Source organism: Mytilus trossulus, unplaced genomic scaffold (genome assembly GCF_036588685.1).
Source record: "Mytilus trossulus isolate FHL-02 unplaced genomic scaffold, PNRI_Mtr1.1.1.hap1 h1tg000138l__unscaffolded, whole genome shotgun sequence".
Taxonomy (NCBI): Eukaryota; Metazoa; Mollusca; class Bivalvia; order Mytilida; family Mytilidae; genus Mytilus; species Mytilus trossulus.
Window position 1 is genome coordinate 682127 of NW_026963302.1, and position 19610 is coordinate 701736.

Consider the following 19610-nt stretch of genomic DNA (forward strand, 5'->3'; position numbering starts at 1 on the left):
CGGAAGTGGTTAGTCAGGTAGACAATCACAAGGATTATGCTCTTAATAATGAATTGGAAAAATTATTAAATAGGTCTAGTGAGAATCTTGGACATGGTCAAAAAGACAAGGTCACAGAGTTGTTATTGGAATTTAAGCATCTTTTTGCCGCTTCAGATTCGGATCTTGGACAAACAAATATTGTGAAACACAGGATTGACACTGGTGCTGCAAGGCCAATCAAGCAGCCACCACGGCGCACCCCAATAGGTCTTAGGGAAGAGGTAGATCAACATATTACTCAACATCGCAATGCCGATGCTTTGAGTCGTATCCCTTGTAAGCAGTGTGGTTTTGTTGAGAACTGGGAAGCAGTTGGCTTAGTCAATATGGTACAATTTCAGGGGGGCCAGGACAGTGATCTTGAGTTAGATATAAGACAGTTGCAAGAAACAGACAAGGACTTGCAGACTGTCATAGGATGGTTGACTACTGGCTCAAAACCTTCATATTCACAAACCGGCAAACACAGTTATGTTGTTAAGTCCCTTTGGTCCCAATGGAATGTTATGAAGGTTCAAGATGGTATATTGTTTAGGGAAGACCCGGAAACTAGTTTAAAACAAGTTGTCATACCAATGAAGGAAAGACGTAAAATTCTTGAGTTTGCTCATGATAATAAGACAGCTGCTCATTTGGGCATTAAGAAAACTTTGGCTAGGATTAAGGAAAAATTTTATTGGCCAGGTGTTAGAGGTGATACTTGGAGTTACATTGCTGGTTGTTCAATATGTAATAAGAGAAAGAAACCAATTTCTAAGAGAAAAGCCCCAATGCAAGTTAAAGAGTCAGGGTATCCCATGGAGAGAATTGCTATGGATATCCTTGGGGAACTCCCAGCAAGTGAAAAAGGCAACAAATATATCATAGTTATAAGTGACTATTATACTAAGTGGACAGAGAGTCATCCCATGCCCAACATGGAGGCAACTACAGTTGCAAATATTCTTATGACTGAGGTTATTTCTAGGTTCGGGGTACCAACTATTATCCATTCTGATCAAGGTAGTCAATTCGAGAGCCATTTGTTTAAGGAGATGTGCAAGTTGCTTCAGATAGAAAAGACCCGGACGACTCCTTATCACCCGAAATCTGACGGGATGGTTGAACGATTCAATAAAACTCTTGCTACCATGCTCACGGGGTATGTAAATGAATATCACTCCAATTGGGACGTATTACTACCTTATGTCATGATGGCTTATAGGTCCTCTCAACATGAGACCACTGGTTACACTCCCAATAGATTAATGTTGGGGAGGGAAGTGTCTACCCCCCTAGACTTGATATATAAGTTGCCATCCCAAGTTAAGGCAATACCTCAAAATCAGTGGGCATGGGAATTACAAGAACACATGGAAGAGGCACATCAGATTGTTCAGAGACATGTCTCTGGTCAAATGTTAAGGCAAAAGAAAAACCATGACAAAAATGTCAGTTGGGCTAAATTTGAACCTGGCAACATGGTTTATGTATACTTCCCCCTTAGAACCCCGGGTTTGTCACCAAAGTTCACTAACCAATGGCGTGGTCCATATAAGGTGATTAAGATAAACTCAAGTGTCACATACACCGTCAATTGTGGGCGCAAAGGAGCGGGTCAAGTAATACATGTTGATAGGATGCGCCCTTGTCCCCAACAAATACTAAGGGGAGAATTTGTTGAAGAACAAAGTCCTGAGAAAACAGGAGAACTAGAATCAGAGATTCATGACGAAGAAGTTATCATTGACTCTTTGCCCTTATTAGATCTAGATGATCATGAGGATGTAGACAATGATCGGCCAAGGAGGTTTAGAAAACCTCCATCGTGGATGAAGGACTACGAACGTTAGGCTGTGATTTTGAGATGTAAATAGACAATGTTAATATGTATTTTTGATATTGAATATGTTTTATTATTTTAGATCTAAGTTTGAAATATGGTTAACACAAAGACAACGCCATGGCAATCCTCACAGGAGATTTACAGATGTCCTGTCTGTGGTGATAGGTTTCCCACTGCCAAAGAGTGGAGTGACCATATAATTACATGTTGTGAGGAGAAGCGGGTATCAACATCTTTCATCTGCAAAGAACCGGCGTGCACCTATGCAGCCCTCCTGGAAAGAGATCTTAGGAGGCACAGCAAGAGAAAACACCAGAAATCTACAGTAGCTGAAAGTGATACTGACTCCGATGAAATTCCATTTAGCCAGAGACCGACTGGGTCATCTTGCGTTGATATAACGTCAGTCACTCCAGAGGTCGCCACCAGTCCGGAGCTGGCACCAGTGAGGAAGCCAACTAAACCTCTGCCAGTGTTTGGCTCGACTAAGAAGAGGCAGCTTATGGAACGCCTAGCAGATGGTGTGGTACCGGTTAAAGTACCAAGGACTACTGCAACCGCAGTTAGGAGTAATTTGTTAGTGGCTGCTTCTATTACTTCACCGGTATTATTCACAAGTCCAGTGGCACAGACGCGTGTAACTTCGTCGCTTGGAGGTGGCGTGTTTCTTCAGCCGACATGTGGTCTGGTTGTTCCTGCCAAGAGGACGATTGAAACCCAAACCCCTGGTGTGATTGCTCATCACCATCTGAAAAGGACCGTTAGAACCTGGTATGAGGAAGGAGTAAAGGTTGAAGAGACCACAGAAGAAACTTGGGACAATTGATTAATCATTATACGATGTGTGTGTGCATACATTCTACATGGAAGCCAAGGAGGCTGGATATCGTTACTTCGTGCCAGAGCATGTGGACGAAGTCAGTTATAAGTTTTGAACGTTTGAATTGTTAGTTATCAGACTGTGAGAGGACACATTGTTTGATTTTGAGTGTACTATATGGTAAACGATACCCGATATTATTATTGTGTTTTTGTTTTCATTTTATTGTATGACCGTCCGGTCGGACTGGGGACGTTAAATCCGATGCCCCGTGTTCAGGAAATGTCACGTCCTGTGCACGCTAAAGATCCCTTTGTAGAGTTCGTTAAGAGTAGGCTCCTAGGGGCCGCTACATAGGCTAAATTTTGCAACCAGGATTATTTCGGAAGATTAAGTTTCCAGTGACAGTTTAAATTGAAACATGTTTTTGGTATTTAGATTTCATATAGTAAGGGTATTATTTAAGTTAAGTAGTTTTGTTAGGAATCCATTACCCATTGGTAGTAGTATTGGTAGGAGCTTGTTGAAATCTGAGCATATGGTAGATGTATGTCTACGAGCTGATAGGGTGAACATTTATTTTGTTCGGTTAATTTTGTCTAGTACCATGGAGAGTACTTTGCATTTTGAGAACATGCTCAGTGGTTACTGTCGAATAGATAGTTGATAGAGTTTGGGTCTGAAAAAGGGCCACAGGTCGATGATTTAGCTCGAATATTGTAAATGCGGGGCGCATTTCTGTTGAGGCGTGGGTAATGTGACGAATATTATTCAGTTACCTTAATTATGTTAAAAAGTTCTAAGTTTATCTGTTAGAAAGTCGGCAAATGTTTAAATCCTTTCACTTTTGTTTCTAAATGAAGTACGTTAATTACGGTTGTAATACGGAGAACGATTTCCGAAGTTTTGGTACTGGTTCCGATCCTATCTAGTTGAAAAGTAAGTGCTTGATATTAAATTACTATAGGCGTTGTACTAAAACGTAACAGTGATACGGAATATATTTATTTCTGTTTAGAGATTATATGCATTTTGGTTAGAGATTATTCTAGTATATAAGTAGAGTTTCTCGCAACGTTAATCAGTTCGATCGTCAGAGCTCCCAGAGTGAAGACTAAAGAAAAGGTAATTATAACTATTTCTGAATAAGGAGTAGTTTACCAAGGACCTTTGGTTAATATTTTAAAAGCAAGAGCCAATTGTACTATCTGAATAAGGTGGTGACATATTGTCCTGTGGTATATAAGTAAGGTGACAACGTGATACTGTCCCTTTGGACCAGTGACACCTTGGCCCTGAATAAGGACCAGGGGCGCACTGGAAACCATAATTCCATATTACCTTTTAATCAAAGAACTAAAGTACTGTAAGGCAAATAGGTTTATATTCATATATCATATACTTTTGAAGTAAGGTTAAGTTATAGCACCAATTAAGCGTTCCTTGTGTAGTATTCCTTTGTTAGATTAAGGGTTTCATTTTGTATACTTACCGGAAGTAATCTTTTGTTAATTGTTGATAGACTTTTATATCTAAGGTTAATTGGTTCAGGAAACACGTTACCATTTGTCAGGGTTAGCCAACCATACCCAACAAACCCAGGGAAGTAACCCTGGTACGGATCTACAGGTACATAAAGTACCATCTGGCGTGTAGGACCCCCTGCACGTTACATCAGGTACACCAAAGATTAAATTTCAAATATATCTTGATAAACTGAAATATGACCATTATAGGTACAAAAAGCGTGTTATTTGTAATAAATTTCATAGACATGCATTGCGCCTTTTGCGTTTTTTCAAAAAGTACTTCATATTTTCTTTATCTTCTTTCACGGTTATGTTGAGGAAGTGAAACCATTTTGACAGACATATTTTTTTGTAAATTGAGCGATTTTTTCAAAGATTCTGAACTAGAATGTACATAAAATGTCTTTCACGATCCGTTACCAGAACTTTCACGATCGTCTCGCATTACTTGACCGCCGTTAGATATTCTTTCACGATCATTTCTCTCGATAACGTCTTTATATCATTTTATTGAAGGGGTACAATCAAAATCACGTGATGGATATACACACACCGGAAGTTACAGTCGAACTCGCCGCTTGAAAGGCTAGTTGTTGCATTTCCTTGTTTATATCAATTAAATTTTGATTAATAAGTTGGTACACCGAATGTCGTCTACTATGTTGTTTTAAAATACACAATTGTTTTTGCTAGAAAGCGTGCAGTTATTGCAAACACTTCGACACAGTTATCTGGTGAAATTTTGGAACTTTGCCGAAGTGTTAGCATTAACTGCACGCTTTCTAGCAAGGACAATTGTGTATTACAAAACTAGATAGTATCCGACATTCGGTGCACTACCTTATTTTTAAAATTTTATTGATACAAACAAGTACATACGACTAATTACCTTTCAAGCGGTCTGCTCGACTGTTACTTCTGGTGTGTGTATATCCATCACGTGATTTTGATTGTACCCCTTGTTATTGTATATGTATCCTTCAATGTAATGATTTGCGTTGGTTGTGTTGCTCTTTATGTTTTAAAAGTGCATGTTTTAATATTTTGTTTGTAATTTGACGATATGAAAGCTCAATAGAGCTTATGTTTTCTGTACACCATGTACACTGACGGGTTCCACATGTGAATTTGCTTACCTTTCCAGAGCACCTGAGATCCACCCAATTGTTGGTGGGGTTTGTGTTGCTACGTGTTTAGTTTTACTATGTTGTGTTTTGAGATCTATATTTTTGTTTGTCTGTTTGTCTTTTTCTCTTCAAGTTAGCCATGGTTTTGTTAGTCTGTTGTCGACTTATACGTTTGGATGTCCCTCTGGAATGTTCACCCTTTCTTTTATAAATACATAAAACAGTCTACTTAATTCCCTAAAAGTCAAAGCCCTTTAGAACTTTTTTACATAACCAATGACGTCAATGAAGTTTGTCCTATATTCATTTATGTTGTAATATTATAATCACAAGTAGACTACGTACTAATAGGATGGTAAATATTTCGTTAGAGAGATACAATTGAACTTTATAGTGTTTATGTCCCAGAAAAACGGAAGAGTTTCCACCTAATCATGAGTACCAATAATTATATATAATATATTAAGTCACTGACATCATTTTGATACTTAATATTAGGAAACATATTTAACGGGTAAGTATCTTTTGTTAAAATTAGTTGTATATTTAGTTTTCAGCTTAGGAATTACTCAAAAATAATTTTACTTTTATGACTTAAATGATTATGTGAAGAATAGTTTATATTATAAAGTTTTTGTCATTCCAGGAATTGGATAACAATGCTCTTCAACTGCGTGCCTTAATTTTGTTTTGTTTTGACGATTTTGATTTGAGCATAATAGTAACTAATGAGTCATTTGTAGATAAAACGCACATATGTGCATGTACAAAATTGTAATCCTTGTGTCTATGATGAGTTTATTAATGATGTAGATAGACCCCGTTGATTTCACGCCAGAATAAGAAGTTGCCTTGCAAACTGTATCAACACTTGTCTGTTTTCATTTAGATATACAAAAAAAGATATGGTATGATTGCCGATGAGACAACCCTTCACAAAAGATCAAATGACAAAGAAATTAACAACTATATGTCACCGTACGTCCTTCAACAATGAGGAAATCGCATATCGCATAGTCGTCTATAAAAGGTCCCTCGTTGACAAATGCTTTTTGCCACGGCTGTCTGATTGCTGTCTCAATTTACACAAGCGGGATCGCATTGTTTGATATTCATAAGTGGTTCGTGGTTTGCTATGTTATTTGATTGCTTTTAATTGACACACACATTTGACCAACAACTTAGTTGTTACCGGATTTGTTATTGAGAGTCCTTCTATTTGCCATTTATAGATATAGGAAGATGTGGTGTGAGTGCCAATGAGACAACTTTCCATCCTATAACAATTAAAAAAAGTAAACCATTATAGGTCAATGTAAGCGGCCTTCAACACAAAGCCTTGGCTCACACCGAACAACAAGCTATAAAGCAAGAAATCCTCGCTAAAAATTCCGGTCGACCCCCAACGGCAGTCATTAGTAGCTAAAGATTTGATGTCATTCAAGAAATTATTTTATGACCTTCATGTACGTGTTGCTTAGAACACGGCCATATACCAAATGGTCAATATTAATCAGCCATGTAATTTGCTCTATGGGGTGTTTGCAGAATTTCAACGGAGGCAATTTCTTGGCATGGGAGAAAGGAAGAAAGACCATTCACAATTTGTCTTACATTTGTTTTTCTCTTTTTCAATTAAATAAAAAAAAATAATAAACCTTTCAAATGTACAGTTCATAAGATAAAAGATATTCCCTGTGGAACACACCCCTTTTTTTGTGCTCTCTATTTTCAACCATCGAATTAAGCTTTCCAACCTAATTAAAATTAAAACCTTGCTTTCTAACCAATCTATTCATGTACCTGACCGGCAACTTTCTTTATTTAATACGAAAATCTACAGTGCCGTTATACACATGCATGTTGTTTGCTTTGAGTCTCTTCCCGAAAAGAAAGAAACAGCCCAACTCCAAGATACTATATTCCTGCATCACGTGATTTTTACCACGTGGAGCTTACATTTGAATAAATACCGAATATGAAAAGTGAAACTACAATTCAAAACATGAAGTCCGAAGGTACAAAGAAGAAAAAAGAAATGTTTTTTTGGCAAAGGGTGCCGGGGTAAGTCTCTCGGTGTTCAAAAACATACATGAAATATTTGCCACTGCCCCTTTTCTGTTCTATGAATTTCAACCCTGATTTTTCTATCTGTTCCATGCCAAGAAATCCTCGCTAAAAATTCCGGTCGACCCCCTACCGGCAGTCATTAGTAACTAAAGATTTGATTTCATTCAAGAAATTAATGTATGACCTTCATATACGTGTCGCTTAGAACACGGCCATATACCAAATGGTCAATATTAATCATCCATGTAATTTGCTCTAAGGGGTGTTTGCTGAATTTCAACGGAGGCAATTTCTTGGCATGCCAAACTTATTAGAGTAAAACCATTCAAACGGGAAAAACTAACGGTCTGATCTATATAAAAAAATCGAGAAACGAGGAATACGTGTAAATTACATAAACAAACGACAACTATTGTACATCCGATTCCTGACTAAGGACAGGTGCAAACATATGCAGCGGGATTAAACGTTTTAATGGTACCAAACCTTCTCCCTTTTTCTGAAACAATAGCATAACATTAGTTTACAATAAATTTGGCACATTTTTGTATATGAAACAACTGAACTGCTGCCAAAGTTATTATTATTCCATCAAATTCAGATTTATCAACGAACTTACACAATCCAGTTATAAGTTGGAAGTAGGCCTTGAACTATGTATAAGTACATGCAAGTACTCTTTGATCAAAACTGATTTTGATTGTCTAGTTGTGCCTGCATGTAGCCCAGTGTTTTTCAACGGTTGTTGCCAGTCATGATTGTTCTTCGTTTTATGTCAATAGCTTTACAAATCTATATATTGAACAGCTGAACAAAAAGATAGAATCAAAGCATCGAATTATCGGAGCGATTGTCTGAGTTTTAACATGAATTTTATAATTTTGTCTATGATATGCAAATTTCAATTTGAGATACAGCATTGTTAAATAGCCAGCACAAAGTCCTATAAGATGCCGTGATCTACTAATGAAATGTAATAAAATCGTTTATAATTATTCTTAAAGCATTCAGGAACAAGAAGAATGAAGATAACAATTGTATTAGGATTTGTTCTCCTGGTTTTGGCATCAGATTTGGTAATGGGACGGCCAGCGGAAAGACAAAAGGTAACTGTTACGGGGCGCCGAATGGGACTATTGTAGTTTCGTACTTGAAGTTCAATTTTGTACGGACAAAACCGACTTTTGTTCAACAAAAATTAGTTCAGTTTAACAAAATTTGTAGACGGTACTACAAATTTAAATTTTATCCTACAAAATTATCTTTCATTGGACAAAAGTCACTTTTGTCATGATAGAATTCATTTTTGTTACACAGACTTGACTTTTGTTACCTAATTTGAAAATTGGGCGACAAAAGTCAATTTGTATGCAAATTAGTTTAGTTTGGATTCTGTGAACTAATTTGCATACACAATCGACTTTTGTGACACAAAATCACTTTGTGAGACAAAATTGACAAAATTGTCGTCACAAAATTGAATTTTGTCGTTACAAAATTGAATTTTGTCGTTACAAAATTGAATTTTGTCGTTACAAAATTGAACAAAATTTGACAAAATTGAATTTTAGCGTCACAAAATTTAGCCTTGTGAGACAAAATTGAGTTTTGTTAGACAACATTGACAAAATTGAACTTTGTTGTCACAAAATTGAAGTTTGTTGTCACAAAATTGAATTTTGTTGTCACAAAATTGACTTTTGTGAGACAAATTCACAAAAATGACTATGCGGTATGGGCTTTGCTCATTGTTGAAGTCCCCGAGGGTATCACCAGCCCAGTAGTCAGCACTTCGGTGTTGACATGAATATCAATTATATGGTCATTTTCATAAATTTTCTGTTTACAAAACTTTGAATTATTCGAAAAACTAAGGATTTTCTTATCCCAGGAGTAGATTACCTTAGCCGTATTTGGCACAACTTTTTGGAATTTTGGGTCCTCAATGCTCTTCAACTTTGTATTTGTTTGGCTTTTTAACTATTTTGATCTGAGCGTCACTGATGAGTCTTATGTAGACGAAACGCGCGTCTGGCGTATAAAATTATAATCCTGGTACTTTTGATAACTATTTACACCACTGGGTCGATGCCACTGCTGGTGGACGTTTCGTCCCCGAGGGTATCACCAGCCCAGTAGTCAGCACTTCGGTGTTGACATGAATATCAATTATATGGTCATTTTCATAAATTTTCTTTTGATAACTACTTACGGTGACCTATTGTTGTTAATGTTTGTGTCATTTTGGTATTTTGTGGATAGTTGTCTCATTGGCAATCATACCACATCTTCTTTTTTATATTGTGTCATATTAGCGATCTCCAGTTTCTCAAAAAGTGTTTTCATACAATTACAATACCTTATTGTTTGTTTTTCTTTTTTTTACAGTAAACTCTGTTCAAAATATTATCATTAGAATCGTGTTGTTATTATAGTAATAAAAAACAATTCAATGCAAATATTGTGAATAGTTTTCTCATCCTAGCTGACTCTTTTAATTTGAAACCGTTCAATTGCACTTTCAAGGCATCAAAGTAAACATAGTTATACTGCAACTAGTTGTGTTTATTTCCTAAATATAGTAACATAACTATATTTTGTGCAATGTCAATTTCATCACGGAACACTTTTTCCACAGTCAGGAATAAAAATAAGTGTGAAATTTGTGTTACAATTTTTAAAATAGCTATGAATTTATTTATTCAAGTTGCAGTATAAAAACAATATTAGGTCAATGTCAGAAAAATGTCAATTTTTTTGTACACGGCGCAAAACTGGGGAAGGGATCGGTAGAACCTCGCCCTTCCCCAGTTTCTCAGTCTTATACAAAAATGTTGATATTTTTCTGACATTGACTTAACATTGTATTTTTTTAGTGGTTTATCATAGAATGATGTAATTCATTTCTATATTTAAAGTGATTCCGTGGACGTTGATGGTGACTTTGATGAAGAAGTGGCACGCCTAACCAGAGAAGGCCGCATTATCCATTTTCCTGGTGTTCGATATGACTTTGAATCAGGCAGGCGACTGCAATGGTGAAGCTGCACAGAATGCCAGAGATGCAATCAACAACCTATAAAAGTTTACAATATCAATCCAAAGACAACTTTCCTGTATTTTTAATATGACATCAGTTTAATTAAATATAATGCAATCAGATTGCTCTTATTTCATTACATGTCTAGGCCTTAGAACAATACTTTTTTGTTACATATGATAAGCAGAAAATACTTTTTGTTGCATAAGCAGAAAATACTTTTTGTTGCATAAACAGAAAATACTTTTTAGTCAAATAAGCAAAACATACGTGTTGTTACATATACAAAGCAGACAAAACTTGTTGTAACATATGCAGAAACTTTTCTTTTTGTTATATTTGCATAAACTACTTTTTCTGTTACATTTGCAAAAAGTACTCTTTTTGTTATATTTACAGAAAATACTCTTTTTTGTTACATATGCAGATTACTCTTTTAGCAGAAAATGCTCTTCTTGTAACATATGCAGAAACTACTTTTTTTTTGTTACATTTGTAGAAAATACAATTTTTGTTACATTTGCAAAAAACACCTTTTGTAACACATGCAGAAATCACTTTTTTTGTTTCATTTAAGTCAAATATTTTATTAGATATAGAGCATATATTAATAAGGAATAACGTAATCCAAGTGTACGAAACAAACATGACATATATATATACACTATGACAAATAATGCACAAGCAACATAAAGCATAACAAGAGAAAAAAGTGAAATCACAAAAATATTGAACTCCGAGAAAGAAAAAAAAAGTCCACTATCAAAAGGCAAAATAAAAAGCTCAAACGCATCAAAGGAATGGGTAACAACTGTCATATTCCTGCTTTGGTACACGCATTTTCTTATGTAGAAAATTGTGGATTGAAACTGGTTTTAAAGCTAGCTAAACCTCACAATTGTATGACAGTCTAGAAAACTAGTGACAATGAATAATGATATACATGTAGTTTATATACAGCGGGGATAAGATATAAATAAACTCATCATGGATATCAGGACTAAATTTAGTATATACGCCAGACGCGCGTTTCGTCTACAAAAGACTCATCGGTGACGCCCGAATCCAAAAAAGTTCAAAAGGCCAAATAAAGTACGATTTTGAAGAGCATTGAGAACCAAAATTCCTAAAAGTTTTGCCAAATACAGCTAAGGTAATATATGCCTGAGGTAGAAAAGCCTTAGTATTTCAAAAAATTCAAAAATTTGTAAACAGTAAATTTATGAATATAACCATATCAATGACAATATAAAAGAGGGACGAAAGACACCAAAGGGACAGTCAAACTCGTAAATCTAAAACAAACTGACAACGCCATGGCTAAAAATGAAAAAGACAAACAGAAAAACAATAGTACACATGACACAACATAGAAAACTAAAGAATAAACAACACGAACCCCACCAAAAACTAGGGGTGATCTCAGGTGCTCCGGAAGGGTAAACAGATCCTGCTCCACATGCGGCACCCGTCGTGTTGCTTATCCGGTAAATAGTCTAATTCGGTAGGTCAAATTCATGAAAGGGAAGGGGATTGTAGTTACGACGTAAGGAACATATCCGATATCATTTGTGAAACGGTTATTCCATAACGGTCAATCAACTCGTGATGGCGTCCGTAAAATTTACGAAGGGATGATTTCAACTTCACCATTTGGAACTCTTGGTTTAATAGCTTCCTTGTGAGCAGTAACCCTCTATCAAGAAAATCATGATAGGAAATGCAAGCACGGGAATATCGTATCAATTGGGAGATATATACCCCGTATGCAGGTGCTGCTGGAATGTTGCTACTTAGAAATGGAAAGTTCACAATTGGAAAGCTGAAATCATCTCTTTTGTCGTAAAGTTTTGTCTTCAACCGACCCTCATTGTCAAAAAGGAGTGCATTTCATCTTCTACTTTATCTCCGCAAGATTTGCAGAATCTTTCCGTTTTTTAGTTTACTGTAAATCCAAGTTTCAGTTGCTTACTAGTATTCTTAATTTTGGTGAAAGGTGATCTCTCAAATTTTGGCTAATCAAAATATTTAAGTCCAATGATGATTGAAAAACAAAAGTTAAATTATAAACCGTGACATATTTGCATCTATATTTGGTATAAAAAACTAGAGGCTCTAAAGAGCCTGTGTCGCTCACCTTGGTCTATGTGAATATTTAACAAAGGACACAGATGTATTCATGACAAAATTGTGTTTTGGTGATAGTGATGTGTTTGTAGATCTTACTTTACTAAACATTCTTGTTGCTTACAATTATCTCTATCTATAATGAACTTGTCCCAGTTAGTTTCAGTGGAAAATGATAGTGAAAATTTACAATTTTTACGAAAATTGTTAAAAATTGATTATAAAGGGCAATAACTCCTTAGGAGGTCAATTGACCATTTTGGTCATGTTGACTTATTTGTATGTCTTACTTTGCTGTAAATTATTGCTGTTTGCAGTTTATCTCTATCTATAATAATATTCAAGATAATAACAAAAAACGAAAAAAATTCTTTAAAGTTACCAATTCAGGGGCAGCAACCTCACAACCGTTTATCCAATCAATCTGCCAATTCCAGGGCAGATATTTTATGACCTGATAAACAGTATAACCTTCGGTCAGATTTGCTCTACATGCTTTGGTTTTTGAGTTATAAGCCAAAAAATGCATTTTTACCCTGTGTTCTATTTTTAGCCATGTCAGCCATCTTGGTTGGTTGACAAAGTCACTGGACACATTTTTAAAACTAGATACCCCAATGAGGATTGTGGCCAAGTTTAGTTAAATTTTGCCCAGTAGTTTCAGAGGAGAAGATTTTTCTAAAAGATTACTATGATTTACGAAAAATGGTTAAAAATTGACTATAAAGGGCAATAACTCCTAAAGGGGTCAACTTACCATTTTGATCATTTGACTTATTTGTAAATCTTACTTAGCTGAACATTAATGCTGTTCACAGTTTTTCTCTATCTATAATAATATTCAAGATATTAACCAAAAACAGCAAAATTTCCTTACAATTACCAATTCAGGGGCAGCAATCTAACAACCGGTTGTCCGATTCATCCGAAAATTTCAGGGCAGATAGATCTTGACCTGATGAACAATTTTACCCAGATTTGCTCTAAATGCTTTGGTTTTTGAGTTATAAGCCAAAACTGCATTTTACCCCTATGTTCTATTTTAGCCATGGCGGCCATCTTCGGTGGTTAGCCGGGTCACTGGACACATTTTATAAACAAGATACCCCAATAATGATTGTGGCCAAGTTTGGTTACATTTGGCACAGTAGTTTCAGATGAGAAGATTTTTGTAAAAGATAACAAAGATTTACGAAAAATGGTTAAAAATTGATAATAAAGGGCAATAACTCCTTAAGGGGTCAACTGACCTTTTTGATTATTTGACTTATTTGTAAATCTTACTTTGCTGAACATTATTGCTGTTTACAGTTTATCTCTATCTATTATAATATTCAAGATATTAACCAAAAACAGATTTTTTTTCTTAAAATTACCAATTCAGGGGCAGCAACCTAACAACGGGTTGAACGATTCATCTGACAATTTCAGGGCAGATAGATCTTGATCTGATGAACAATTAAACCCTGTCAGATTTGCTCTAAATGCTTTGGTTGTAAAGTTATAAGCCAAAAACTGCATTTTACCCCTATGTTCTATTTTTAGCCATGGCGGCCATCTTGGATGTTTGTCCGGGTCACTGGACACATTTTTTAAACTAGATACCCCAATAATGATTGTGGCCAAGTTTGATTAAATTCGGACCAATAGTTTGAGAGGAGGAATTTTTTGAAATAATTAACGACGAAAGACGACGCAAGACGAAGCACGCCAAGTGATGAGAAAAGCTCACTTGGCCCTTCGGGCCAGGTGAGCTAAAAAGGTAAGAATACATGTCGTGATTTGTTTAAACCGTAATGCGGCATCTGATATAGATACTTGAAAAAAATTGGTTCGTGTGCATATAATTAGTGTGTGTGTGACACACATCTTAAGTATTTGACACACATCATCAAGTATTTTAAACGAATACACGGAAATTGTAGGATTAAACACCTATTTTCTAGAGTTTATATATGTAAATTGAACCGATGCACTCGCAAACTAAATAAAATTTCCGTTGATATCATTATGTTTCTTTCTTTATATTTCAAGAACTATCTAAACTTTTTTAACAACTAAAACCATATAAAAAAAAAATACAAAAAAGTATTGTGTCAATACATGAAAATTATTTATTGATTGAATATTATTTGGACCCAGTAGCAAATAGTTCATGCATTGTTCAAAACGAGAGTTAGATTTTTTTAAACGTTTCATTCTGACAGGATGTGGTTATAACGGTGTTTATATCTCAGGCACTTACTTGTCTCAGAAACTTTTTCCTGGGTTATATTTTTTAAAGTAAAACAATCAACAGACATGATATTTTCCCTTCGCTTGCTTGTATAAAACGCAACATATTACATAGTTTCATGTCTCATGAATAAAGTTTAAATCACAGTCAACAATAAAATAATTAGTCACCAACTTTCCCATTTTTATCACTCGGATTTCCTTTTCCCGTTATCCAATTTTGAAACATTTTAGCTTTTGGAGTGTCTGTTTTCTGTTCCATTTGAGGTACCTTTATTGGACCCGTTTTTACTTGAAGTTCATTTTGTCTTATTCTATAGTTTTTAAAAATAGCAGAAGTTGTTTTCTTAGAGTCAATGACATCATTCATAGGATTTGAAATATTCCGAAGAATTCTTTGCGATTCCTGGACCCGTCTATGAGTGGCTGTAAATTTTGGTAAAGCTTTCTTTGCTTCATTTTCAAAATATCTTTTAGTATTAACTTGCGTTTTACAGGCGATTCCGGTGACGGGTACGTAAGACTTCGGACGATTTTTCTGTGCATTATTGACTTGTGGCTCTCTGCCACGCCATCTTGATGGTGGTTCAGACATTGCATTTCTCACAGGTTTTTTGTGTTGATTGTGCAACCTTTGGTTACCAAAATTTTGCCAGTTTGCTAGTTTACATGTTAGAGTTCCAATCGGAGGAAGCTTTATATGTTGGCTGGGACCTTCATTGTTATTTGAAGATCGTTTTTCTGCTTGAAGAGCAGCTATGTCCTCTGCTGTACATGTTGGATATGGGTCGGTTATCCCGGACTCCGATGGTTCTGTTTCATGTGCGTTACCACTGAAGGATGCAGGTCGCCATTTCCGTGCAATTGGCGGAAACCGAATTGATGTTGGCCTCTCATCGTAATAACTTAAGATATCTTTCGGCAGTTCTTGTAAGTCTGGGTCTTTTGGTTTAGACTGACCTGGTTTAGGGACTTTCATACGTTTCCTCATTAATGGTAATCCATCATTGTCTGGATCCTGACCAATCGAATGGAGCTTATAAACATAAGCATATGCCATCATGGTTTGGTAGTCTTCTCGCAAAGCATCTACCTGCTTACGGTTTGTTTTTGCAACTTTCTCTATCTCTTTCTGAATGCTTTCAATCTCAGTTGAATTGCGCACACGCACATTTTCATTTCTCTGATACACATCAAACAATCTATTAAAACTTAATCCAGTCATTTGATTATGCTTCTTTTCCCAGTCTTTCCAATTATAGCGTTTCGATCCTATTTCATCCTCCCGTTTCTTAGGTTTTTGCGGTTTTTGCATCTTTTTCTTGAGTGCAAAATGCTACTTTTAAGGTTTTTTTCACACATAAATCCGTTTTTCTTAAATTTGTACTATAAAAGTAAAAAACTAGCTTCAATTGTTAACTTTATTTTTTTTTAAGTGAAAAGAAGTAATTATCCTGTGTACTGTTGTACATAGCTACTACTAATTACTTTAAATAACTTTTGAAGTAACCCTGTTTTGTAATTTGATTAGACAACTTTTTAAATAAACTATTGCTTTTAAATAATTGTGACTGTCTATTTATACACAGGCGTAAGACAATTAAGCAGCTCACATTCATTAAAGGTGTCCTTCATTTTAAAATCTTAAAATTAATTAGATTCTAACAACATACGAGCGGAGAATTCGGTGGTAACACATTTGTGGCACGGTCACGTTTTAGTTCTTTGTGCATTTCCGACCGAAACAACTTGTAGACACACTATAGATAGTTCATTTGCCTATTATTATTAGTCTTATTGTTTTCTAATTAGTAGTCTAAGTTCCACATTTAAGGAAATGCTTATACTAAAGACAGGAATATGACAGTCCTTTTCCATTCGTTTGGTGTGTTTGAGCTTTTGATTTTTACATTTGATAAGAGACTTTCCGTTTTGGTCTTGCCTTCGAGTTCGGTATATTTGTTATTTTACTTTTTCTAATGTAAAGTGAAGGCTGCATTTGAAAGCTATTTTTCACTAAAAAAGTATTTTAGCTCACCTAGGACATATGGGAGCTTATGCCATCACTTGGCGTCCGTCATCGTCCGTCGTCTGTCGTCGTCATCACTGTCGTCGTAAACTTTCAAAAATCTTCTCTTCTGAAACTCCTGAGCCAAATACCTTCAAACTTTAACAAATATTCCTTAGTTTATCTTGTTTATAAATTGTAACCGAGGTTTTAATCCATGGACAAACATGGCCACCATGGTTAAAAATAGAACATGGGGTCAAATGCAGTTCAGTTTTGGCTTATATCTCAAAACCCAAAGATTTCAGAGCAAATCTGATATGTGGTAAGTTGTTAAATTGGTAAAATCTATCGGCCCTGAATTTATCAGACGAATCGAACAACCCACAGAATTTGTAGTTTTAACAAAATTTTGCAGTTTTTTGTTATTATCTAGAATATTATTTTAGATAGATATAAACTGTAAGCAGCAATAATGTTCAGCAAAGTAATATCTACAAAAAATTTAATCTGACCAAAATTGTCAATTGATCCCTTAGGGAGTAATTGCCTTTTAAAGACAATTTTACACAATTTGTCCATCAAGTTTGCTTACATTTAAAAATCTTCTCCTCTGAAATACAGGTGAGCGATTCATGATCTTGAAAGCCTCTTGATTGTTATCTTTAACACCCTGAAAAAGGAGGGGGAGAATCTTGGACAATATTAAGGTCAATTTTAATTGGAATGTTTTAAATTAACAGCAAATGTCCTTGTGTGGGGTGGAAGGCGTCGTTCCACTTTCCCTTTTCTTTTGAAAGTTTATTGTTTAAAATTCAGACATTTTTGTATTAGTGGAAGTTGATATTGACTAATTAGATGTAATCTAGCTGGAAAAATATTTAAACTGGTTTATTGTTCATTTTGCAGAAGGCGAGGTAAAGCCATTTGTAAAAACATTCGAATGTACAAATCGTGACAATTTACAGGCTATAATCGCCTAGTAATGATTGTACGTTACATAAAATGGAAAAAAAGTTCCAATAAATAATTAAAAAAAAACAACAACAAAAAAAACAACCACAACAACAACTAGCATTTAAACAACTTTGAGTATGCTGTAAATATACACATATTAAAACAAATTGTGCTTCATAGCATATGTTATTTGTTTAACATTAAGATAACCGTACAACAGCGACATACTAGAATAATTCTGATGCTTTTTATAACATACAAGGATAAATATATATGAATACATGGAAATATTTTTAACATTAATGAATCATTACCCAAACGAAAAACAAAACACACAGACATTTGGAGGGTAAATTGACTTGTATGCAGGCAAAAAAATCCTTGAAAACAACAAGAGCAGATATTGGTTTTGAATTTGATAGGACAATTCCGTTTTAGCGCGTGACCCTCTTAAATTTTCGGTTTTATTGATATTTTGGAAGTATTTATGAAAAGCATTTCTCTTTTAAGTAAAGCTCTTTGTAAGAACCAGGCAGAGTGCGATATATGAGGGTTTCAGAATTTTCTATAACTTGTCTGGCAGTAGCATTACTTGAATACTACTAAAAAATAAATTTGAGAGGGAAAATATGAGTGGCTGCCATGGAAACGGACACTATTTTTTGGTTGTTAAGCATGGCAAAATCTTTCAAAAATTACCTAAATCACCACAATTCAGAGCCTAGTTATGAAAATAATCAAACTTTTTTCATTAATTTTCATACATATCATTGATAAAACTTTGTGTAAGCCTAATTTTAGTTAATATTGCATGTCAACCAAATTTGTAAATTTTTTGAAAAAAAATGTAAAAATGCATATTTTTTACTTTTATGAAATGTGTTTTTTTTTAGAAATTGTCAAATGTTTTCGTGTGTTTTTCAGAAAAGTGCAAATGTGTACAGCTTAGTTAGCACTGTAAGTATTACCAAATTAAATAGAGGAAAATCTATGGGATTTTCTTAAGTTTTATCACCATAGCAATCGAGTTTTCATTGGAAACGGAGTTATTATATCAGTTTAAGAACTTAAATGTCCTTAATTGTTTCAAAACCGATAAGAAAATAAATAAAAACTAACGCTTACTTTAAATTACCAACGTCAAGTGTTGTTGACTTCAATGGTAACCCAAAAAAAATGTTGTCTTTATAAGCTGCCCAGAGCTGTCTTCAGAACTTTCTGATTTTTTAACAAGAAGCGTTATTACGGGGAAGGTCTATTAACAGGACAGAGAAAACCAGGACAGTTATTTTCGATACGTTTTTATCTGTAACTTTTGTTTACTCAACATATTGTTAAAATTTAAATTGTGTAATAAAGAACAGGGTTTTTGCTTACAAAATACAAAGTTGTTTTGTAGAAAATATTTCAATTATAAGTAAACTTTTCTCTGCAATTTCAGCCATTTTTTTTCATAAAATTAAACTGTCCTGGCAGATTTTTTTTAACTTACTTATTATTTATTTTTATATTTTTTACAAATAATGTAAGTAAATACCCACCCTGTTCTTTATTATTAAATTTGAATTTTAACAATATGTTTGAGTAAAACAAAAGTTACAGATAAAAACGTATCGAAAATAACTGTCCTGGTTTTATGTGTCCTGTTTTTAGACCTTCCCGTTATTACGTTGGTTTTCAAACTAGTCCGAGTTTTATTTAAAATTTTAAAAGTGGTCCAAATCGTCACTACATTAGTGCGAAATTTCCTGGTCCGAGTCGTTCTGGTCCGAAATGTCCTCGGTCCACGTAATAACATAAATTCAAACAGACAGACCCGTAACATGATTA

General features: G+C 34.9%; 1 protein-coding gene and 1 long non-coding RNA gene across 2 annotated transcripts; both read left to right on the top strand.

The window, feature by feature from the left end:
* The first annotated feature begins 1961 nt into the window (after nucleotides 1-1961).
* Nucleotides 1962-2832, top strand: LOC134700415 (uncharacterized). The gene has a single exon (XM_063561811.1). It carries the CDS (start codon nucleotides 1962-1964, stop codon nucleotides 2691-2693), a length of 732 nt encoding a protein of 243 aa, XP_063417881.1. The 3' UTR covers nucleotides 2694-2832.
* Nucleotides 2833-8418: 5586 nt separating this feature from the next.
* Nucleotides 8419-10578, top strand: LOC134700362 (uncharacterized). Its single transcript, XR_010103849.1, has 2 exons — nucleotides 8419-8519; nucleotides 10332-10578. It is a non-coding gene; the product is annotated as an uncharacterized LOC134700362 (long non-coding RNA).
* Nucleotides 10579-19610: the final 9032 nt, after the last annotated feature.

Coding starts and splice junctions, on each gene's coding strand:
- LOC134700415 (XM_063561811.1), top strand. CDS start 1,962: ATGGTTAACACAAAGACAACGCCATGGCAATCCTCACAGGAGATTTAC.